This window comes from Lingula anatina, chromosome 6 (assembly GCF_051362555.1).
Source record: "Lingula anatina isolate TDL-2025a chromosome 6, LinAna3.0, whole genome shotgun sequence".
NCBI classification, from domain to species: domain Eukaryota; kingdom Metazoa; phylum Brachiopoda; class Lingulata; order Lingulida; family Lingulidae; genus Lingula; species Lingula anatina.
In genome coordinates, this window is record NC_141772.1 from 19,928,166 (window position 1) to 19,951,243 (window position 23,078).

Consider the following 23,078-nt stretch of genomic DNA (forward strand, 5'->3'; position numbering starts at 1 on the left):
CTGAGCTTGGCTTCAGTGTTTGAGTGCGTTTTTATAGCAGACTGTCGCTTTAGTTTTTGTGAAATAATCATAGGTGGCAGCACACGTCTTGTACACAAAATCCAAGATGGACGGCTCCAGTGGAGCTGGCGGAGCAGGGCGAGGAAGAGGTGGTTTACCAAAATTGAGGGAGTTACTCCGTCGGCAGCGAAGAGATTCAGAGGTAATACGAAACAGGTCTTAATTAAGCATATTTATTTAGTTGAATACTAGAAACATCTTACTACATCGAGCTCTTTGAATTAATTGTTCACGTCAGAATTTGACACTTGAAAATTTCATTCTGACGTCTTGAAATTTCATTTAGATCAGTGAAGATATCAGCTCCATTCTTATTCAAGAAATTAAAAATAAGATTAATAAAAACCGTGTGTAAGCTATGCACTGAAAGTAAGTGATGATCACCTTTATGTTTCTGTCGTCTAGCACAACTTGATGAATGCATCAATTTAAAGCTAGCGTGAAATTAACGTTACGTACTATTTTTTTAAATAATCATTACATTTAACGTGTCATCCAATTACTTTTTTAGTCATAAGGTGTACTTTCATTTTGTTTATCAGACCAACAGTGAGTCGCCAGACCTGGAGTTTATATATGATGATGCTGATAAATACAATTTGGAAATATCAGGTATTTTTATAATATTTTTTATTTGAATTATTTTATTTATTTATTTTGTTTTATCTGAAATGAATAGGCCATTTACTATTATACATATTTTCTCTTTATATCCAGCTTTTCAATTTTTTGTTAGACATCAGTAATGTATAGGTGTGGTTTATCAGTTGCAGGGAAATTAATGTACTCTTCACAAGAAAGTAAAAGATACAGCAAGAGATCATGCAATGTATTCCTAAATGATGTCATATACAAATTGATAATGAATGGTGTATCTGATATATACTAAGGCAGATATTGAGGACAAACAATCAAGCTGACCGAAATGATCTTCTTGCATGTATGTGATATAAGCTGTTGTAATATACTGGTCATTTATTGATTTGCCAAAAGTTTGTCGAAGTCCACATGTGTTCTAATTATATTTGTATATTCTTGCAGAACTCTACAGCTATACAGAGGAAAGTGAGTTTTATCAAAACAGAAAATGCTTCGAGGAATATTTGGAAAGAATCAGTGAGTAAATCTTAGACTATAAAACTTAACTTCAAACATTTTGATATTTGCGAGAAATTTCATGTACATTAACAAAAAATGTCCCTGGGATAGGTGTACAATCCTTTTTAGTCTAGCCTGGATTAGATTGTAAAAAGATGTACAAGATATGAATTTATGCCAGAGTAGTTAAGTGCCGAGTTAGTATTTTTAAATCTAATGTTACCTGAGGCTGTCTTACTGTAAAAATATGTGTGACAGAAAAGACAGTGATGCTTAAAAGGTTTTACAAATTTTTAGAAATAGCATAATAGAGTTTCTTGGCAGGTTAAATCATAATTTTCATGCCTTGTGTGATTTCAAAGAATTAGATTAACCATCATTTGTTTTATATATATATATGAAATTGTTCTGTGTAACAGCAAAACAGAAGTGGACAGACCTGAATGAAGCTGCCAGAAAGATGCACATCCTGAGGCTCCTAGACACAATAGAGGTCTCCAACAGGCAGGCCAGGATGGAGGCTGTCAGGTCTCTACTCTACTTGCTACAGGGTAAGTGAGCTAGGTTCTAAGGCCCCTGCTGTGCTTGTTACAGGGTAAGTGAGATAGGTTCTAGGGCCCCTGCTGTGCTTGTTACAGGGTAAGTGAGATAGGTTCTAGGGCCCCTGCTGTGCTTGTTACAGGGTAAGTGAGATAGGTTCTAGGGCTCCTGCTGTACTTGTTACAGGGTAAGTGAGCTAGGTTTTAAGGCCCCTGTTCTACTTGATACAGAGTAAGTGAGCTAAGCTGTCAGGTCCCTGCTGCACTTGTTACAGGGTTTTCAGGTCCCTGCTCTATTTTTTACAAGGTGAGATATTTTCTGACAGTCTTCCGAATTATCTTTGTCGATCCATCTTCCATTTTTAACTGTCTTCTGACAGAAAAATTTAGATACCCATCAATGTAAACCTTAAAATCTTACCATCTTCCAAGACCCAGGAGACGGCCTTGATCCATCCCTGGGGTAATTGAGCTAGATTGTCAGGTCCTGGCTGTACAGTACTTGTCACAGGGTAAGTGAGCTTGGTTCTAAGGTCACTGTTCTGCTGGTTACAGGGTGAGTGAGGTAGGTTACAAGGTCCCTGCTCTACTTGTTACAATGTAAGTGAACTATGTTGTCATGCTCCACTTGTTACAGGGTGAGTGAGCTAGGTTTACTTACCAGTCCAATGCTGTACCTGGTCCAAGGATAGTCCTATCTAACATATATTTATTTACTTAGGTATATTAGAGTATATTTTATTAACGTGTTAACCATATTATTTAACAGGTTTCTTTGGTGAATGTGATCATGAAGAAGATCAGGCTTACTGGTGCCGCTATCATGTGTTCTTGCTGTACACCTGTGGAGCATTCCAAGCCCTTATTGAGCTGCTTAACATGGAGATGGAGTAAGTAGCAGGGGAGGGCTTCACAAAAGAAATGAAGAGTGCAAATGGGTCTTTAGTTTTTCAAATTTTCGAAATTTCAAAAATCATGGATTTTGCTATAATTACAAAATTCAGCAAGATAGCTCAAAATTACAATATGATTGTGACATTTATTTTTGTAAAATATATTGTAGGTCATAGGAGTCAGTTTTCAGGACATTGTGTCAAAAATCCATAAAATTTATGAAGGAAAAAACGTTTTTAAGATATTGGTACCAGGTGTGTTTCTGTTATTTCAAAAATTACTTGTTCCAGCATTGATTTTAGTAGCCAGTTACTTATTTGATGCAAAGAATTGGTGTTATTAATTACCTTTCTTCTACAGGAATGGTCTTGCTGCCTCAGTTGCTTTAAGAAAACCAGCTGTGTCTCTTGCTGACAGTACAGATCTTAGGTTGGTATGACTTAAGAGTATATTAAAATTACAGATCTTTGTTTGGTATGGCTTAGATTATATTAACAGTACAGATCCTGGGTTGTTACAGCTTAGGGTATATTGACAGTATAGTTAAGTCTTGTTTGACCAATTGATATATATTTTTACTAGACAGTGTATGACTGTAAAGATGTTGTAATTTATATTTTACTTGATTTCATTACTTTCTTTGCTTATATTATTTTATTGATTATTGTTTAGATTTTCAATTGGTCAAGTGTTTATTATCTGTATAATGGTAAAAAATAATTTTGAAAATGTGGGGAAATTTTACGAATTCAAAAAAGAATTAAGTATGGTGAAAAATGGACAATTTTTATTTATTAATTATTTGTGTTTGATTTTCATGATTTTATTACCAATTTATTTCAGAGTTATCCTGAATGCTCTTTACATCATGATAGAAACCATGCGGATTGATGATGAAAATGATTCAGATGAAAAAAAACAGCTACAAACTAATTTCAAATTGGAACTCGGTAATGATGTGCATTCATTCCATGTTTTCCTCAATTGTTTAAGCCACAAAAGCAAAATTTTTTAGATTGATTTGTTGGATTTGAATTTGATAAAATCAGGAAATAACATCTGTGTTGCCTAAAATGAGTACAAGCATGATCAATTTTTTGTCAACTTATTGGTACTGAAACAATTTCAAATTGCTGACTCTTATAACTTATAAGCTTATTGCTTTGAACCTATTTTGACAAAAACACTTTTTCTCCTCTCCCCCCCCCCCCCCCTTCCATTCTGCCTCTGCCCCTTCGATCCAAAGGATGTAATATTAATCTGGTGAAATTTCAGCTGACTATTGACTTCCAACTTTTTGGGAGCCCAAAATATCATTGGCCTAGGCAGCTCCAAGACCCCAAGATATATTTTCTGACTTTTTCACTAAATGGTATTCTCATCCCTGTTTAACTTTTTAATGTTTTATTTTAAATAAAGTGCACTTAACCGTGTCCATTTTCACCTGTGTCCAGGTCAGCCGGTCAGTGGGGAGGACCCTCTGGCCATTGTCCTCTTCAACATGGTCACCAAGTTCTGCAGTGGCAGTGCCCCACATTTCCCCATGAAAAAAGTGCTCTTGGTTTTGTGGAAATCTGTACTGGTGAGTGGATATATTTATTTATTTATTTATTTATTTATTTATTTATTTATTTATTTATGTCAGACATATTTTTATTGTTATATCTATTTATATTTTATCTACTAACTGCTGCTTTGGTTATGTTTGATGTTTGAATTTGAATGTGTCAGAATAAACATTGATCTGATAAAACTGTTCAGACATACTTTGTCTGAAGTTATCAGTTCTAAGAAATAATTAGATAGCCTGATTGATTGATTGTACAGTTCATTTTTGGAGGCTGTGAGATTAATTCAGTTTTCTTTGTTAAAACTTTTGAAATTATTTCTGGGTCTCCTTTTATTCTTCAAGACATCTCTTGGTGGGTTAGATGAAGTACACGACATGAAGAACAAAAAACGCGCAGATGAAAACCTTCCTCCTCTGACAGAAAACACTCATGCTGTGTGCCGTCACATGAGGGCCGCCTCACCTCCCGCCTCTGCTGCAGATCTCATAGAACAGCAACTGCCAAAAAGGAATTATAGAGGAAATAATAATAAAAAGGTAGCCACCTTTTCCACTCTGTATTTTCAAAATGTAATTCTTTTTTTGCTGTATTCCTTCAATCTGATCAATTTATTATGTGCTTTCAAAACATTTATTTGATGATCAGTTTATTTTGTAGTTACACATACTAACATGGTCACCTAAAGATAAAGTTTTTTTCCGAAGTGGTGATCTGTTTGAAAATATGAATATACTTAAACGTACATATGAACTGAACATCGGTGGAGTATGGGTTCCTTTCTACTAGTTTCTTGTACAACTCAAATAAATTCGACATACCAAGGGATAAATTGAATAAATCACTCAATCAGCCATAAAAGAGTTTAGACTGGCACTGCTCCTTTCTTTAAAATTTTGGTCAGAAATTTTACCTATTTATCTGACCTACTTTTCTGTCCCATTTACCTACAGCATAGAAAGCTAGCAGAAAAATCCATGTAAATATCATTTTTTGGGCAATATTAAATAATGCCTTTTGGTAATTCTCTTAGTTAGGTATGCTGTTGGCAACTATATACTGGCATTTGGCTGGCTTTTGTGACAAAAAATTGACTTCATATGCATCTTTAACATCGTCACGATGGTGGCTATGTAATGAAATTCTATTTGTGCAGAAGCTTTATTTCTTTAAAATTGTTTCATGCCAGGGTCTTGTGAAACAGAGCAGCATGGAGGATCCATTTGAAAGCATGGATGATGAGATCACCAGGGAAATAGAGGCTAGTAAGGAGGGGAGTGAAGATGACCCCATCCAACCCCCCTCACCACGCCCAGAGACCCCAAGACCTGAGACCCCGCCCATACCTACCAGTAAGGGGTTGCCATGGATACCTAAAGTCAGGTTAGTGGTAATGAGCAGGATTCTGTTGGAAATGATAAAAATTTTTATTGTCATCATGATAGTTGAAAAATTGTGTGTCCTTTTATATTATTGCAAAATGTTTTATCTCTCTTTTAGGCCTCCATTGGATTGTGATTTTATTTTCCTCCTTTGTTGTGCATGAGTAACCAGCAATAGAATATCAGAAAGTTTTATTTTTACTTATTGAAAAATTGTTTGATTACAATTGATTCTAGTCTAGATGTTTCACCAGCAGATTTTGTAATAAAATGATCAGTATTTTGATCAGAAAATTTACGGTTGAAAGTGTAAGGTAGGTTTCAGGTAATTTACATTTTATGATGAAAAATATCATCAATTCATTCCAAAAGACAAAAATTTAAATCATCAAAATGCATTTAGGTTATTTTTGATCAAGGCACTAAGACGTCAAAAAAAGAGGTGCTCTGTTGTTGATCATGCTCAGAGCACCCTTCCTTCTGAGCCAGATTATTTGCTTTGGACTCCTAAAGCAAGGTATGGGAATGGGCCTATTCACATTTAAATCTCAACCAGTTTACTGTGCTGAATTTGCTGTTGCACTGTTACATACTTGGGGGGGGGGGGGGGGGAAATATACAGCAAGAAACTTGGCTGTGAATGGGCCTTGTCATATATATATATATATATATATATATATATATATATATATATATTACATAATTTATCAGTTCCAGTTTCCCTGTTTTTGTTACTGAGTTCTTTTATTTCATAATTTTAATGTTTTTTTTTATTTCAGTGCCCTGCTGATATTTGCAGGAACTAACCATTTTGTGACATTTTATTATAATTATTGTTTGTTTGTTTCTTTGTTTTTAATAGCAGATTGTTATGACATTTTCAGGAAACAATGTTGATTTGGTTGTTGTATTAACTTTAAATTTTGCAATTTCAGATATTTGCTAATGCTTATAAAAACATCCCAATTAGTACATTAAAATCAACAATTTCTCAAAGTAGCAAAGATGGTAAAATAAAAAAATACCTACTGAAATATCATTTTAATTTCATCAGTACATTGAGAAGTTAAATGCTGCATGATTAAAATCTTTTTTTTTTTTTCAGACAAAAAGACCTGGAATTGTTCTTGGAGCACACCAGGGCCAAGTTTGTTGGTCTTACAATCCGAGGAGATTTAAACTCTATGGCTGGGTTACCTCAGCCTATACATGAGGGGGTCAAGGTGCTGAAACAGGTGAGTTTGGAATTGTTTTTTTTTTTTTTTTTTTTTTTTTTTTTCTGTCAGGCTGAGTTTTTTTAGATAATTAGAAACTCACCTCCACTAACAGCAAATTCTCGACCAATTTGTATTTCACAAAAAAATCTTACAGATTTCAAATCAAATTTCTATCTATAAACAAAACCCCTTGAGAAAATTGCAATTATCTTAACTAATGCCAAATAAGGCCAGTAATTCTTCAAAACTTTAACACCAATATTGCAAGACCGCTTTGTGTAGTCAGCTTGAATTTATACTAAGCCCAGGACCCTAAAACTTATGTGACAGAAATATTATAGCCTTTCATTGTTTTATTATACATACATACATATATACTTACTTTTCAGCATCTGTACACATCTCTGGCAGAAATACAAATAAAAAGAGAAGAAGAAATATCCAGAAATCCTCTTTCTATGGTAAATGTTTGGCTTTGTTGTTCTGTTTTGCCATTGTTGTCAAAGTAACCATCTTGAGTTGAGTATTGTTGTGTTTGGAACATTTGCTTCAAGATGTACTAAAACTTGTAGTTTGCAGGTCAAAATTGTGTAGTGTATTTCAATATGTTATCCTAAATTTACAAAATATACATAATATACCTGAACAAATAAAGATAAAAGTGACATTTGTTTTCAATGTAAACAGTTGTTGTTTCAGATTTAGAACATTTACTCTCTTAAACCATGTACAAAATACAGGTACAAAGACATTAAACAAAATAATAAAAGTAAGCAAATACTCAAGCATATGTGTCTGTTAATGCTGGATAGTCTATCCTTTCGTAAATAAACTAAATGAATTTTCAGCCGGAGACCAATGTTCCAGTGACACCAGCAGAGATTTTGTACCAGGCAATGCTGCCCAACTTGCCCCAGTACATGGTGAGTTTTTGTGCTTAGACAAAATCATAGCAGCTAATAATAATAATAAAAGTAATAAATTATTTCATAGCATTAAAATAAAAATTCAAATACACAATTACACTTGAGACAGTTTCACCTTTAAAAACATCAATGGGTTTCAGCAAGACCACACACTGACACATTATAAGGCAGTATATCTCATTTAAAAAAGGCATGTTATTATTTGTTTTGTTTGCATCCATATCCTTCTGTTCCAGATTGCACTATTGAAAATCCTCTTGGCGGCAGCACCTACTTCAAAAGCCAAGACAGACTCAATCAACATCTTGGCTGATGTTTTACCAGAGGAGATGCCGTGAGTATATTAATTAGATCTAGTGTTATTTACACAGTGCATCTTGATTAAAATCTATTCTCTGCTAGGAAAGTTTGTTCAAGGGCATCAGCACTACTAATGCTTCACTGCAGAGATGGGAAAATATTACAAACCAGGCTTAAATCTCTCGCCTTGATTAAGAGAATTCTAATTATAATTTATGAAATGACATAAGGCAAGCAGTGCGAGGTAAACAGGTTTATGGGTTGTAATTTTGTCAATGGTTTTGGATTTGGTGTACCTTGATGATTTAGGAAAAGGTATAGAAATGTCCAGAAAAATTAAATTTTCTGTACGGATGGTAGTCTGTACATATAGCCATTGTGACTTGTTTCTATAATATAAATAAAGATTTAATAGTATATGTGCTTCATTAATTGGTAAACTATATAAAACACAACAGATATTGGCAGTATTGAGGTGAGATATTTGAAAATCTTTCTAGGACCACAGTTCTTCAGTCTATGAAACTGGGGATAGATGTGAACAGACACAAGGAGGTCATTGTCAAGGCCATCTCTGGACTTCTACTCTTACTACTGAAGCATTTTAAACTGAATCACATTTATCAGGTATGTGATGGCGGGATTGAGATTGGGAAATAGATTAGAGGGTCATTTTCCTTTTTGATTTTGATAATTAAATAATGATAATCATAAGTTCTTTCAGTTAATGCTACACCTTTGTCTCACTCGGTGTGCAATTTTCAGATTAAAAATTAAATTTTCAAAACACAGGAAATACTTTGTGCAGGTGATAGAATGTACATTATCTGTATTTCTGAACGACGGTCATCAACATATTTAGAATATTCTTAATAATTACCAGATATTTATGTATTTACTGTAGCAATAACTATTTCAGAGGTATATGTGCTATGTTATTAAGAGTATGAGTAAACGTGATTAGATTTTAAATCTGTATTTATATAGTAATTATAATTTTTTGTAATTTTATATGGAATTTGTTTTAGTTTGAGTACATGAGTCAACACTTGGTGTTTGCCAACTGCATACCCCTGGTGCTGAAGTTCTTCAATCAAAATATTATGTCATACGTTGGAGCTAAAAACAAGTAAATCTCTCTTTCTCTCTCTCTCTCTCTCTCTCTCTCTCTCTCTCATGATGATAATGATGTTCATTATTGGATAATAAATAATGAAAATGATACACTGGTAATAAGAACAATGCAGTTTATTAATGATAATGACTATGAGAATGGGAAAGGAATTTTACATGATAATTTTCTTTGCTGTTTCAGCATCCCACTGTTAGATTTCCCAGTGTGTGTGATTGGTGACCAACCTGAGCTCACAGCAGAGAGTCTGGTCAGTGGGAAGACTTATTTATTTATTTTGATAGAAATATGAATTTACCTCCAAATGCTTGATGATTGACCTGGTTTTCCAGATTCATTATCCTACGAAAGCAAAAACATAGTCATGTAATAATATAATTTCAGCTTATAATAATGATAATAATAATAATAATAGTTTTAGCCAATAATGATTATGATATCAGTGATAGTAATAACAGTTGAGCTTTTCTGTGATCAACATTCAATTACAATGCTCCTATCTGATGTAAAAATTAGTAATAGATGCACACAAACTATAAGACTGAATATTTATTTAAAATATTTTTCTTTTTAGGAGGCAGGTGATGATCTACAATTTTGTTGGAGGAATCTCTTCTCATGTATCAACCTCCTACGTATTCTGAACAAGCTGACGAAATGGAAGCATTCAAGAACAATGGTATATAGGTTTTCCTTTGTTTTCATCTAAGTGGAATGAAATGTTTGAATCGTGTTGAAAAAGAAATTAAGTATCTTCTCCCCCCCCCCCCCCCCCCCCCCCAAAGTCATATTTTTGTCCTTTTGTCAATAACTGACAAAACTTAATAAAGAGAAAAAATCTAATTTTGGGGCATTTCATATAGATGGGTCATATCACTTTCAAAGACAGAATTTGAAAATTCATGGAAAATCAGAAAATGAATAGTTTTACTCGGTTTGAGCATTTCATTTGTTATTTTATCTTCACTTATTTACTTTTCGACAACTTTTTTGTTATAATATGGTAGTGTATTTTTCAGATGCTGGTGGTTTTCAAATCTGCCCCAATTTTGAAGAGATCATTGAAGGTGAAGCATGCTATGATGCAGCTCTATGTGTTGAAGCTACTTAAAATGCAGACAAAATATCTGGGAAGGCAGTGGAGAAAAAGTAACATGAAAACGATGTCTGCTATCTACCAGAAAGTGCGACATCGTCTTAATGATGATTGGGCTTATGGGAATGGTAAGATTGCTGGAATGTTTTTGTATTAGTTGTATTTAGTTTTTAACTAGTCAGACATACATGTACAATCTTGTGGTGTCCTCATTCAAACATTGTGATTTTGAAAAGTATGGGAAATGCTGTCATTGGTAGCATTTCTTCTTATAACTTCCATCCCATTCTGCCACCAACCATTTCTCTCTCTCCCTCTCTCTCCCTCTCTCTCTCTCTTTCTCTCCAAAATGTTAACTTTTTTTTCTTTCTTCAGACATGGATGCCAGACCTTGGGACTTCCAAGCCGAGGAGTGTGCTCTAAGATCTTGTGTTGAACGCTTCAACAATCGTCGCTACGCCACCAATGGCACCGACCCAGAGTTCAAGCCAGTGGATAATTGTATTACCAGCGTGTTAGGGCAGCACATGGACCTTCCACAGGAGTTTAAGGAGAATTATGAAAGATGGGTGGAGAGAGAGGTGTACTCTACTCAGATTGACTGGGACCAGCTTCTAAAACATTGATGTTTTTAATGGACTTGAAAATACTTCATCAGTTTGAAGGAGGATAAGGAAGGCTGATCCAGGGCATGCATCTCCTATGCCCCCTCATCCCGCCCTCATTCCCCCCCCCCCCCCCCCCCCCCCAGCTTTGTATGTACCCCCTTCTCTCTCAGAAAGAAAAACCAAAACAGCATAATGAATGAAATGTAACGAAACAAAACTGAACAATTGTTTCATCTCTGTACCCAGCACATGATAGAAAAATTGATCTCGTCACCTGTTTGGTATTTGCATAGCAAAATTATTTTATTCCCCACCCCACCCCCACTTTATACATGAAGGTTCCCCACTTTACTCACTAGTTATGCTTGGCTATAAGCAAATGAGGCTTGTGGAGCGCAATGTTTTACAGGTATAAATAGGGTACCCATTCCCCTCCTCATCCCCACCAGTGGATAACTTTTGCATTAAATTTTGTAAACCCATCATTAGCAGGGGCGGATTTAGGCTGTCTTCTGGGTCTTCTGGAAGACGGTCAGATTTTCAAGTTTACATTGACAGGTATCCAATTTTTTCTGTTGGAAGACGGTCAAAAATGGAGGATGGATCAACAAAGATAATTTGAAAGACTGTCAGAAAATATCTCTGGATCTGCCCCTGACAAGATGCAGTGGTTATTTCACTGTAAGTTAATGCCTGATAGATTTCAGCTTCAACTTAAATGTGTTATCATTGTGAAGATTGTCAGATGTATTATTACATGTAACTTCATACAATGACTAATAAAACGTAAAATAAATAAGTCAAAAATAAAAACAACAATATAAACATATCTAGCAATTCCTTGATGATTTTAGTCTTCTTTAGGTTTTTCAAATAGTGGGACTATCAGAGGATTATCTGAAATTTACTTGCAAAATCTTACATTTAAATGCATGATGTCTAATAATGTGCAGTCCCAATCGAAAAAAGCAACTGAGGTTATTGAAGTACCGTTGGTAATCATGTGGCATTAGTAGTGTCTGTGCCAATGAAAATCCCTTATTGTGTGCCACAAAAAAGCTGAGGCAATTACCATACATACTTTTCGGTGATCCGGCAGTATTAGTATTGGCTGCACCAATAAAATATTTGTTGAAAGGACTACTGGCAAACGAAAACAGGCAGTTTGCATTTGGCACTGCAGAAAACATCTAGGGTTACCAGCATTTCTTTTCTCCAAAATGAGTAAATCTTACATCAGACACGCGTTGCCAAATTGGATTGAAAACTATTTTCATCGACACTAAAGTTTAAGAATGCAGATACCGTTTTCATGCTGGTGCCTGCGTAAGAGAGGAGCAAATGTCAGTTTTCAGGCCCGTAGCCAGGGGGGGTTCCGGGGGGGGGGGGGGGGGGGGGGGGGGTTTCGAAAGAACCGCCCCTTTTGCTGGGAAAAGGTCCACACTGGGTAAAATTTGATCTAGGTACATGATGTTTTTATGGAAAAAGGTCCACTTTTTCAGAAAACGAACTCCCCTTTTAAAATTGCTGGCTACGGGCCTGGTTTTACTGAAAATATTTTCTAATGACCTATTTGGATTTTCAATTTTCTAAAAAATATTTTTAAAATAAGCTTTTAGGAGATGGAGATACGTTAACTTCTTGAAATGATTTTTAAAACCATGAAGTTACAAATTTTTCTGGAAACTTAAAGAGGAGTGATAAAATGTCGCCCAAACTTCTCTAATGCAATCAGTCCCATTAGCCTCGTCTTCTCTAACAAAATGTTTTGGGTTATGTATGAGAAATACACCAGTGTGCAAGGTGTGATAGAGCAGTTGAGCAGGAAGGGAACCTTTAAACATATAAGCTACATGTTTTTATCATGTCAATGCTTGTATTGTATTGTTTAATGTTATTGTGTTATATATATACCTGATAAATTGCAATTGTCCGCCTGCCGGTATAGGCCTATGCACGGTGCATGTAAACAAGGTATAAGATTTTCTTTGGCAATCCCTTGGGTATAAGATTTAAAAGTTGATATTTTTGCTGTAGATAGCACGTATTTGCATTATCACCGATGATTGGTAAAAAAAAACCACTGTGTGGTAAGAAAACCACTAAATTGTAGGGTTTCAGGGCCCTTTTTTTTAGATGCAATGCATTAAAAGGTGGAGAAGGCAACAACTTCATTTAGTCACTGTAATGCGAGTAGATACAACACGAAGGTATGTCATTACTTTCCCAAAGGAGGGAACTGAAGGAGTTCTTTGTGGGCAAAATCCAGGTCTGATTAAATTTTTTTCAACTGGTACAGGGGTACATGTAGTTGAGTAGTTCAAAAGAAAATGAGCAAATCCATGGCACACGAATTTTGCAGCTTTAATAATAAAGTGGGGCAGTAAATAATAGACGAGTACAGTACATACATAAATGATTTTTAAAGCTTATTTATTTATTTATTTATTATTAATATTTTATTTTATTTATTTTTTATTTTATTTTATATTTTTAGTATTCTTATTAAATACTTTAAAGTACCCCTGCGTGTATTAATTCAGCAGTTTGTTGGGTACCTTCGCCGAAATTGGTAGAATAAAAAAAGCGCCACATCTACTTTCATACTTTCACAGATTCATTCTCCATTCACAGCAGATTCGTAATTACGGATAGAATTCTCAATCTCCTCTAAAGGGGTAAACCTCTCCCTGCTTCTCTCGCTCTCTCTCTTTAAATACACACCGTCGAATATGTTCATTTGACTTAAGCAAACAACAGTAGGAACTGAAAGGCAACATTCCTCTACTCCCAATATTAGCCCAAATAATCATCTCCTCCACTTTGACAAATACTGAGTGATCAGCGTCGATATAATTAACCACCTGATGTGTGCGGCTCTCCTACTGGTCCACAGAGCGACAGATGTTCCGAGCTCTTTTCTTTGTTTACCTGGCGTGGGAAACCCCGTACGTACGCTGACTGCTAAAAATAGCCCAACGTTGTGGAGCGGTCGTTAGGCTGTTCGCGTCAATAATATTGTTTTGACACAGTCTGACACTTGTTAAATCTTCTTGATACACTCTTCACATCTGTCTCCGCCGTGCTTTCTTGCTATCCCAAACATCCCAGGGTCAATATTTTTCTACTGATAACCAAATGTTATCGTTCATTTATGCCCTGCATCCCGTTTATTCTTTTTCTTAAACCTGGCTAGGGATACTTCAATCTGTTAAGTTTCAAAGACTGAGGCGGATTTGCCGCAAACATTGCCTGCTACTTTAGTTCTGGATTCTTTTTGCTAATAGCTGAGCTTTAATTTTGACATTAAAGTGACAAAAAAGAACTGACGAAATTTTTGATGAAATAAGATCGTGCAGAGACTAGAATATTCAGTCTCACGACGTTTTTTTTTTTTTTTTTTCTACTCTGGCCAATAATATGATCGTCATTGTAGTCAAAACGTGAGGCAAATTTAGTACATGTAGCCTTTCACGTAAACCTGCTCTCCCAGATTAATAGTTCACCGTGTGCCGTAAAAGAATTTAGCACAGGTGCGGAGACAAGGGAGCAATAGGCTTAGCGAGCGTGCAGTTTTTAACGACCACACAGCAGTGACGGCAACTCGCTAAGAAAACCAAACAAGCACGAATAGAACGAATGCATGCCAGCATGCTTTGTGCGCTAAGAGTGCGTAACAGGCATAGAACTCGGGTCATCACTGAGATTACATTATACTCTCGTGCCCTCTGCCAGGGTCTGGTGACGCAATCACATCACTTGGCATATTCACAGCTTTACGTAATATGATATATTATAATTCTGGGTAAATAGCACTTGTGAGGGTTTTAATTTGTTAATTGACTTGCCCTTGCCATAGATTTGCATATACCAGAATGCACGTGTGTATGTGTGATTGATATGTAAAAAATAATGTAGGAAAGAGCGTCTATGAACAAACCTGCACCTAAGATTGACATACGCGTATATTAAAAAGTTCCATCCAACCACATTTCTGAAAATACTTGTTATTATTATTGTACCACCATTTTTTTTTTTTTTTTTTTTTTTTTTTTTTTTTTTTTTTTTTTTTTTGTACGTTATCAGACTGTTGATTTCATTCCAAGTGAGCGAAAATCTTCCTTTCGCCGGATGGCCACCGGGCGAGAGAAAATTGAGTGCCTTAGAACGGCAAATTAACCGCAGGTAGTTGTTACGTCTCATGAATTTATAAGCGAAGATCAAAGGCCATATTTTATTTCCGCACTTAATGATGCTAAGGACTGGCATGCGCAGTAGGTAATCCGCCGCTGACGGCTGCGCTGAGACTGGTACACCGTAGTCTTCAACAATTTAGAATTGTATTTGTGCGGCACGGGCATAAGTGTAATTACACCCTATAATAAATTTGTCAAATTAAACGATGTCTGATAACATGGTTTCATGAAAAAAATGGTTCCTCTAACTCTGTCTTAAGGAATCAGGGGTCAATTTAAAAAAAAAGAACCTCATAAACATGTATAAACAGAAGATTGGTGTTTACCTTTTTAAAAATATTTTTTAAAGATTTCTACGTAATTCTACATCTGACGTAAAATATAAAATGCACATTTTCCTAGCCTACTTTGACCAAAGATATTAAAACAGTAGTAGTCCGTTTTAGATCAATAGCTACATGTACTTGATTTTAGTTTACCACTACCGATTTGCCCTAAATGGACGTGGATCAATTTTTTTTTCGTTTTACAGTTAAAGTGAATTTTGGTATTGACTGAAAGAAAATAAATAAATAAATAAATAAATAAGTAAATAAATAAATAAATAAATAAATGGAGAACCACTATGATGGACCCCCCTCCTCCCAAAGCATCAAAGGTGGTGATGATGGTGGTGGTTGTTGGGGGGGGGGGGGGGGGGGGGGGGGGGGGCGAGCGAAAGCCAGTGTTGCTCTGCATAATTTCCTCTTAGAAAGCTATCCTAACATCTCAGTTATAGCCAGGCGCCCTTGGGCAATTTATTAGAAGAACGACACACAACGACAGGAGAAAAGAGCTATTATTTAACATTGCACCTGACTTTGAAAGAAAATCACAGAGGAGATACAACAATGGGAAATTGCTGAAAGGGGTGCCACCCCGTTCAGACATGAGGTTCTGTGTGATAACGTCTACTTTCAATGTACTTTGATGTAATCAGTGATGCTCTTTCTTTCCATCGCTATTAGTGTCTATTTAATGGTAGAGGCCATAATCTTGAGGCCCGGGGATTCGGAGTCAGGAAACCGGGCCTTCCATTTATTAGTTCGTGGCAGCTATTCAGAAAACTTGTAACTGATAAGAGGATCTCGTATAATCTAAAGGAGTATTCGGGAGAGTTAGGGCAGTGATTATTTAATTAATTGTCCCGAAAGTAGGACTCGCCTTGCAAAGGGTTACAATGAATGAATGAAATAATGAATATTATACAGCCAATTATAGCACAGAGAAATTTTAGTGCCATAAGGACAGTCACAATGATACAAAATCTATCAAAATGAATCATAATTACACCTTTAAAAAGATGTTCAGGATAGAGATCCGGTGTCAGCAAGTTGTTTTGAGATGCCGAATGATTATTTTTGCACTTGTTCGAATAAGCATTATGAAATGGACGAAAGATTGATGAAAGTTAACATTTAGCTTATTTTTGTCCGAGTAAGTTATCATAGCCATTCTCATAAATTTCACTGTGTCGATACTGAGTAAAATCTTCAGTGATTTATTATGTAAATCCCCTTTACCAAGTGAAAGATTTTTATTTCAGATGTCTGACGTTAACACAATAGGGTCTAATGGCAGTTATGAATCGTTGTCATTTTTATTCTTAATGCTCCTCACAAATAATATCAAAATTTGAAAAATTGGAAGCAGATTTGTATGCATATCTCTCTTTGTGTGTGTGTGTGTGTGTGTGTGTGTGTGTGTGTGTGTGTGATTGTGGGGGGGATATGGAGGGAAAGGCCAAAACCATTAAAAAAACTGCGCTTAGTCACGCCCCTCTCCCCTGTTTCTTGCCCTCATGAATGGTATGGTTGAAAGAAATAGGAAAGGGGTGTGGCTAATCCCCCCCACCCACACACACACACACACACCACCACCACCCAAGCTCCCACTCCTATGCACTTAATGATAATGATAAAAATAACATTATTTAAAACATTGAAACTAAAAGGTTGATGTTGTAAAGATAAATGAGTTCGAATAAAAATTATAAAATGTTTATATAGAACAAAGGATTTATATTAAGATCAAATTGAGTTCGAATTACAACACAAACCTTAAAAAAGATAAATAAATGAGGACTACTTTTTAAAAAAATCTGAGACATGTTGGAATTTAATTTTGGAATGCATGGAAGGCTAGTGATGCGTCTTGGAAGTTATCTTTCCATTACGCTAGAAATCTACGATCTGATAACCATCTGATAACCAAGGATCTGTTAGAGACACGACCTCGTTAACCTGCCTGCCAGTGGTCGTTTGCCTCATGTGGCAGGTAGACACAAAAGAAATGTCGTGAGTGGAGACTGCTTGCACACACGGATACCCGAATGGACGGAAATTCTGCAGTTATGACAGTAACATTACTTGTTTTACTTCTTTATGATTAACAAACACTCATGACAACACACATGATAGACCTAAACACACATGACAACGTAAAGATGCATTTGTTAAATTGCTGCAGTTTGTCTAAATGAGAGAGATTTTTTGTCATATCTTTTTTATGATGTAGCTGTTTAAAAAGCCGTAGTTTACCTAAATGAGAAACCTTTTTGTCATATCTCTTTCGTTAAAATACTTTTAAAATGTTTATAAGATCGCATATTATTGTTTAATAAACTAAACGTTTTTCTTCTGATCCCTTTGTTTAACTTAACACACACTCTACCAGTGCCGCGGGTTTATAATGTACACCTTTCTCCTACGCGAAAAAATTTCCATCAATTTATCCAGAGACATATCTGTGAATATTTAGTGGAAAATCAATCTGTGGCCTTCGTAGAGGATAAGTTTTAGAGGTTACTGGGACTTCTATCGGTGCTATTATCAGCGTTGAGACCTGAGTGGCAGGTAAGACACTACAGGCAGGAGGGGGGGGGGGGGGGTTGCGGGCAGACTCCTGGAGCCGGATTCAGAGAGGAACTTTAAACCCAAACTTCATGCCTGTATTTATTTGTCCACTTCAAATTAAATATATATATATCACTGAAATAGAGTAACTATTGGCCTGGTGTATGAGTCGTTTTTTTCTGATCTTTTCAAACAACAGTGGCAATATTTTATATTAGTGAAGTACTACTACTACTACTGAAAATAAAAAAGAAATAAACTTTTAAAGTGGGTATTAAAGTGAAGACCAATTTTTTTTTTGACACCATGCGCTGTTCTTATCAACGTTTTATGACACCATTGTGATTGTCGTAACAAGGCAGAGACGTGTGAAATATTGGGCTCAGAGCTGTCACTGACTGACAGCCACTGATAGAGAAAGTGCATCGAGAAAGGTTCCCCCCCCTCGCCTTCCATTCCTCCTCCTTCACCTTGCTTGCAGATTAAAACACCGTATTGCATTTTAACGGTCTCCTGCCGTGCGACAGAGGGATGTTATTATGTTATTATGTTATTCATTGTGTTCTCTGGGGTTACGTGTTTCGTGTCCGGGCAAGTGGTGTTACCTCAAATGTTCTGTGGTATACTATCCAAGGCAATGTGTCTTGCGTCACACCCTCAAGGCCATCTCTCCGTCCAGGACGCGGACACTATTTACACCGTATTTAGACCCTATACATATTCACTGATAACCTCAACGAGATATGATTGAAATGGGTATTCAGTTGATATTTTGTTTTGATTTTGCGCCGTAGCCCGTATGTTTAATGTATGTCAAATGCAATAGCAATTGCAAATAAGATAGAAATGCATTCATCTTTATAAAATCTGAAATGCATTCATATGAAATGTGTGGATAGAAAGATTTGATTATTTCTTTCTAGTAAAACTTGAAATGCAGGTAGATATTTTGATTGTATTTTCAGCTTTGAATAAAATCAAGCTCGCCATGTTTCTCTATGGAAACTGATGCCGGTTGACATTTTTAAATGTTTCGGTATCCAGGGTTGTTGTGTTTTACCAGGCACTGCCTCAAGAACCGGGGAAAAATATATAACTGAACATGTTTATGGAATAGGGATTAACGAATCCATAGAAATATTTTATAACGGAATATGTTTTTGAAATAGAGATTAACGAATCCATAGAAATATATATAACTGAATTTGTTTATTAAGAAGGCACTAACGAATCCATAGAAATAAGATAAACAACAGATTCTGTTGGGGTCCAATTTTGAAAAAAAAAAAGCCATACAAGGCTAGAGTCTGATTACTCTTGCCAATATTATTTACGACAGTTAATTGCAGTTTCTCCTTCATAAACAAAAAATATCCACCTGCAAGGTTAAAAAGGTACAGGTAAGCTTAGAACCGGGGGATGTTATGTGAGGTAAACTTATTTGACGCAGTTACTGGAAGTTTACTGCACTGTACAGCTGAGTTTGGCACCAACGCAATAGCACCGTGAACTCACTCCACTCCACTTCAAGTCCTTCACTCCAAGGATCGTTTTACGCTAAGCACCGGGTTATGTTGTGCCAAGGTTATATATACATACATGTAGAGTCAGGTATAAAATGTTCACATCAGCACCTTAGGGACTGGGGTTTCATAGTTTTTCATATCTTTTTAATTAAGATGTCTGTGTAATTTATCCCGATGTTATTTATTAGTACATAATGCACTAGATAAAAGTGCGAACTCGCACGCACACATGTGTGTCTCTGCATGGTTTGTGTGCGAGAGGGTTTATGTGTGTGTGTGTGTATGTGTGTGTGATACTGTGAGAAGGTATTGATCATCCAAAAAAAATTTTTTTTTCGGTGGTAGACTATTCTTTGTGTTCTTATATGTCCCTTTGTTGCCAAATCCTGTGCAATGCATTTAATGAGACTGGCAGGATTGTTTTACATTTATAGGTTTGATAAAACTCGGGAAAGAGGTGTAAATTAGATGCAAAATAATTTCCGATGAGACTGACGTTACAAAACATTTTCTATGAGGTCATTTGATATTGATAAAGAAATAAAGTCTGAAGCTGACGTCCAACAACCATATCTTTTAAATACCATGTCAGCTTAATGTAAATTCCAATTGCCAACCCTTATCTCGACCATGATGGTTGCTACATACAACGCATAACATGGCGAATGAATGCTTGCCTTCTTTCCGTGACCCAAGTCATGTTTTCAATTTTCCAATCAACACTGCAAGAAAATTTCATTTAATTCAGAATATTTTCAACCGTCCAAGTTATAATTCTTAAGAAATATAGTTTATATTTAAACTGTCTTTCTGCCGACGGCCTCATAATATCTTTGCAACCGATTTGCGACACCTGCTGCAACACCCTGTTTTGAGGAAAAATCCCCTTTGTTTACTTTGTATTCAAGCGAATTGTTGATTCTAAAATTATCCCGTACGTCACTCGGGGCATAGAAAGCTAATATAATCGCTCGGTTTTTTAAAAACAAAGATTCGCCAGGAATAAAATTGAGAGAGGCTTTTCGTAATGGTAAATTGTCTGATCTTGTCATTTCATTGTTCACAATTTATGAATTATTAAGATTTATTTATGATTAAATATTATACAAATTTATTAAACTTGTAGTACATTTTACGATTAAAACCCATTACCCGGCGTTCATATTGTTCTTTATTCTATGCCAACCCGCCTCCAAATATGGCCTTTGAGTAATCGCGCGCTATGATTGGCCAGGTTTCATTGTTTACTGATTGACGTCACAGATAATTATGCATGACGTCAAATATTATTCCTGCTCACTTTCGAGAAGGACGCCATAAAAGTTTGCAACGAAGAACGAAGTGGGCCATATTTTTGATCCTTTAGGCCTGAAAACAGCCAAAAACTGTGACAATTCCCATCCAGCTAGTCTCAACACAGTGATCCGGACTAGTCAATATAGATTACTGCTCAAAAGAACGAACGGTGAGATATATCAGGGAAATTTTGTGATACGCGACTACGGAAAAAAATCCCCACCTTGCGAAATATAAAGGCATCAGCTGGTGACTCACTGCCGTTTCATCAACTTAAATCCTTCCAGAACGGAATACCAGTTTCTTCCACTGAAGTCGCAACACTGCGAGAACATAAAAATAGCAACACGATGAAAAATGAATTAGGATGTGCGGTGGACTTTCTCACAAACTTTGTCAGAAAAAATGCCGACGTAAGTACAAACCAGACCGAAGTCTTTAGCAGGACTTTATTGAAGCTCCTCAAAAACCACTATCAGAATCACTGGTTCCCAGCCAAACCCACGAAAGGAAGTGCATACAGATGTATACGAATTAACGGCCAAATGGACCCTCTGGTACATCAAGCTGGGGCAGACTGCGAATTGACTGGTGAGAAATTACGATCAGTGTTTCCAAGCGAGCTAACACTTTGGGTCGACCCCGGAGAGGTGTCGTACAGAATTGGAGAAGAAGGCAGCATTGGAGTTTGTTACGAGGAAGAAAAGCCTCAGGTAGAGTCACAACCGACAGCATCTCCCTCAGCGTCCCCTGTGCCAAACTCCACCGCGTCCCCCGCCAGATCCCCCATCCCCGAATTCCAGTCCCTCGCCATGGATTACTCCGGGAATTTCTACTCGCCAAACATGACATCGGGATGGGATACGTACGCACCGTGGTCTTGCAGGGACCAGTATAACCGCAACTACTCAACCAGTTCCCCTCTCAACTTCAACATGGACTTCGCCAATAGTAGCTTCTCTCGCCAACTCGCCGGATTCGTGTCGAGTTGATTCCGATTTCTCGTACCGCCAAGCATTTTTGAAAAAGAAGGGTGAAAAACGGAATCGTCGAAGGACAAGAGCTACGCACATTACATAATCATGAATTGTTAAAACAGGTGACTTTTTTCTCTCAGATATTCCATTTGAATGTGTTCACAAAGGACAGGACTTCATAGTTAATCAATCTGGGTTGAGCTACGGCCATAACTCGTGTTGCCATGAACTTTGTCAACACGCAAAGGACCAAGGAATAAAACTTGACTGTTAAAGGTTCCAGTATTATAAACTTTGCAGCTTTATGAACTCACTATACAGATCAACGCAATAATAATTCCGTATTGTTATTATGTATATCTTAATACAGTAACATTTCTTTTGTAGTTGTAACGTTTGTAAAAAGGTTGTAAAAATGTAAATTGTAAAGTTGTAAAGTGTATACTTATTTTTTCTGACAGTGTACAGGAATTTGAGATGGTGCAGATTTTAATGTTTTTTTTTCTCAGATTTTGATCTCCGGGTATTACCAATAGGCTAATGCCGTCCGATAGTGTAGACCCGATCTCTTGCAATCATGTTACTATTATTGTTCTTATCTGTACAGATGTAAAAAGAGATTTTAAACAAATGCTTATTTTTATCCGTCTGTACAGACGCCCTTATGAGAAAGAAAAAACTTGTTTTCTTTAATAAAAAAAAATGTGAAATTGTTATCAATAAATATCGTGCCTCATGGAGGTCTCCATTGCAAAGAAAATGAGATTTTCGTTTTGGTTTGTTTTTCGCCCTCGATAAAGCTTACTCGTACCCCATACAAAGTTAAAGGCGATTATGGTGAATTGAAACCATCTGAGCTTCAGTTGCACTGCGGAAGGCACCCTTTTTGTCGTGTCAGCCTAAACCACTCAATTTACAAGTAAGAGGGACTGCTACCCGTTGTAACCCAGGGTGTAAACAAGATAAAATCAGAACAGCTGTAAAGAAGTCTGATAGACATTTTTACCTGAGATGGTATAAGTTATCGCGTGATACAAATGCAAATTAACTTTGAAGTACTGAACGACATGCGAGACTGAAAACAATGGGTTCCATTCTTTCTCATCCGGGCCCGTCATTCACTGGTGTGCAATAGGTCTACACACAGAGATTAATGCCCTTCCAAAGCGTGTGCAATTTTTAGAACGTTTTCTCCAAATTGATCTCTTTTCTACCCTGATAAACCTACGTCACTTCACCGAATTATGTGGGCGAATTGGATGTCTTGTGGATTAATTGGTCTGTTTGTTTCTTAGAATAAGAGAACGGAGGTGACATTTTCACAGTATATATATATATATATATATATATATATATATATATATATATA

General features: G+C 36.3%; 2 protein-coding genes across 2 annotated transcripts; both read left to right on the plus strand.

Annotated features, from left to right (window-relative positions):
• Positions 1-36: 36 nt before the first annotated feature.
• On the plus strand, positions 37-10,941 carry LOC106176747 (striatin-interacting protein 1). Its single transcript, XM_013559262.2, has 20 exons — positions 37-202; positions 603-672; positions 1,102-1,176; positions 1,578-1,709; positions 2,467-2,587; positions 2,952-3,020; positions 3,435-3,541; positions 4,046-4,173; positions 4,504-4,698; positions 5,349-5,542; positions 6,647-6,776; positions 7,148-7,219; positions 7,607-7,681; positions 7,921-8,018; positions 8,485-8,611; positions 9,013-9,113; positions 9,300-9,366; positions 9,691-9,795; positions 10,136-10,340; positions 10,588-10,941. Exons 1-20 carry the CDS (start codon positions 107-109, stop codon positions 10,836-10,838), a joined length of 2,418 nt encoding a protein of 805 aa, XP_013414716.1. The 5' UTR covers positions 37-106; the 3' UTR covers positions 10,839-10,941.
• Positions 10,942-20,724: 9,783 nt separating this feature from the next.
• On the plus strand, positions 20,725-22,472 carry LOC106176929 (protein BTG2). The gene has a single exon (XM_013559522.3). It carries the CDS (start codon positions 21,083-21,085, stop codon positions 21,722-21,724), a length of 642 nt encoding a protein of 213 aa, XP_013414976.1. The 5' UTR covers positions 20,725-21,082; the 3' UTR covers positions 21,725-22,472.
• The last annotated feature ends 606 nt before the right edge of the window (positions 22,473-23,078 follow it).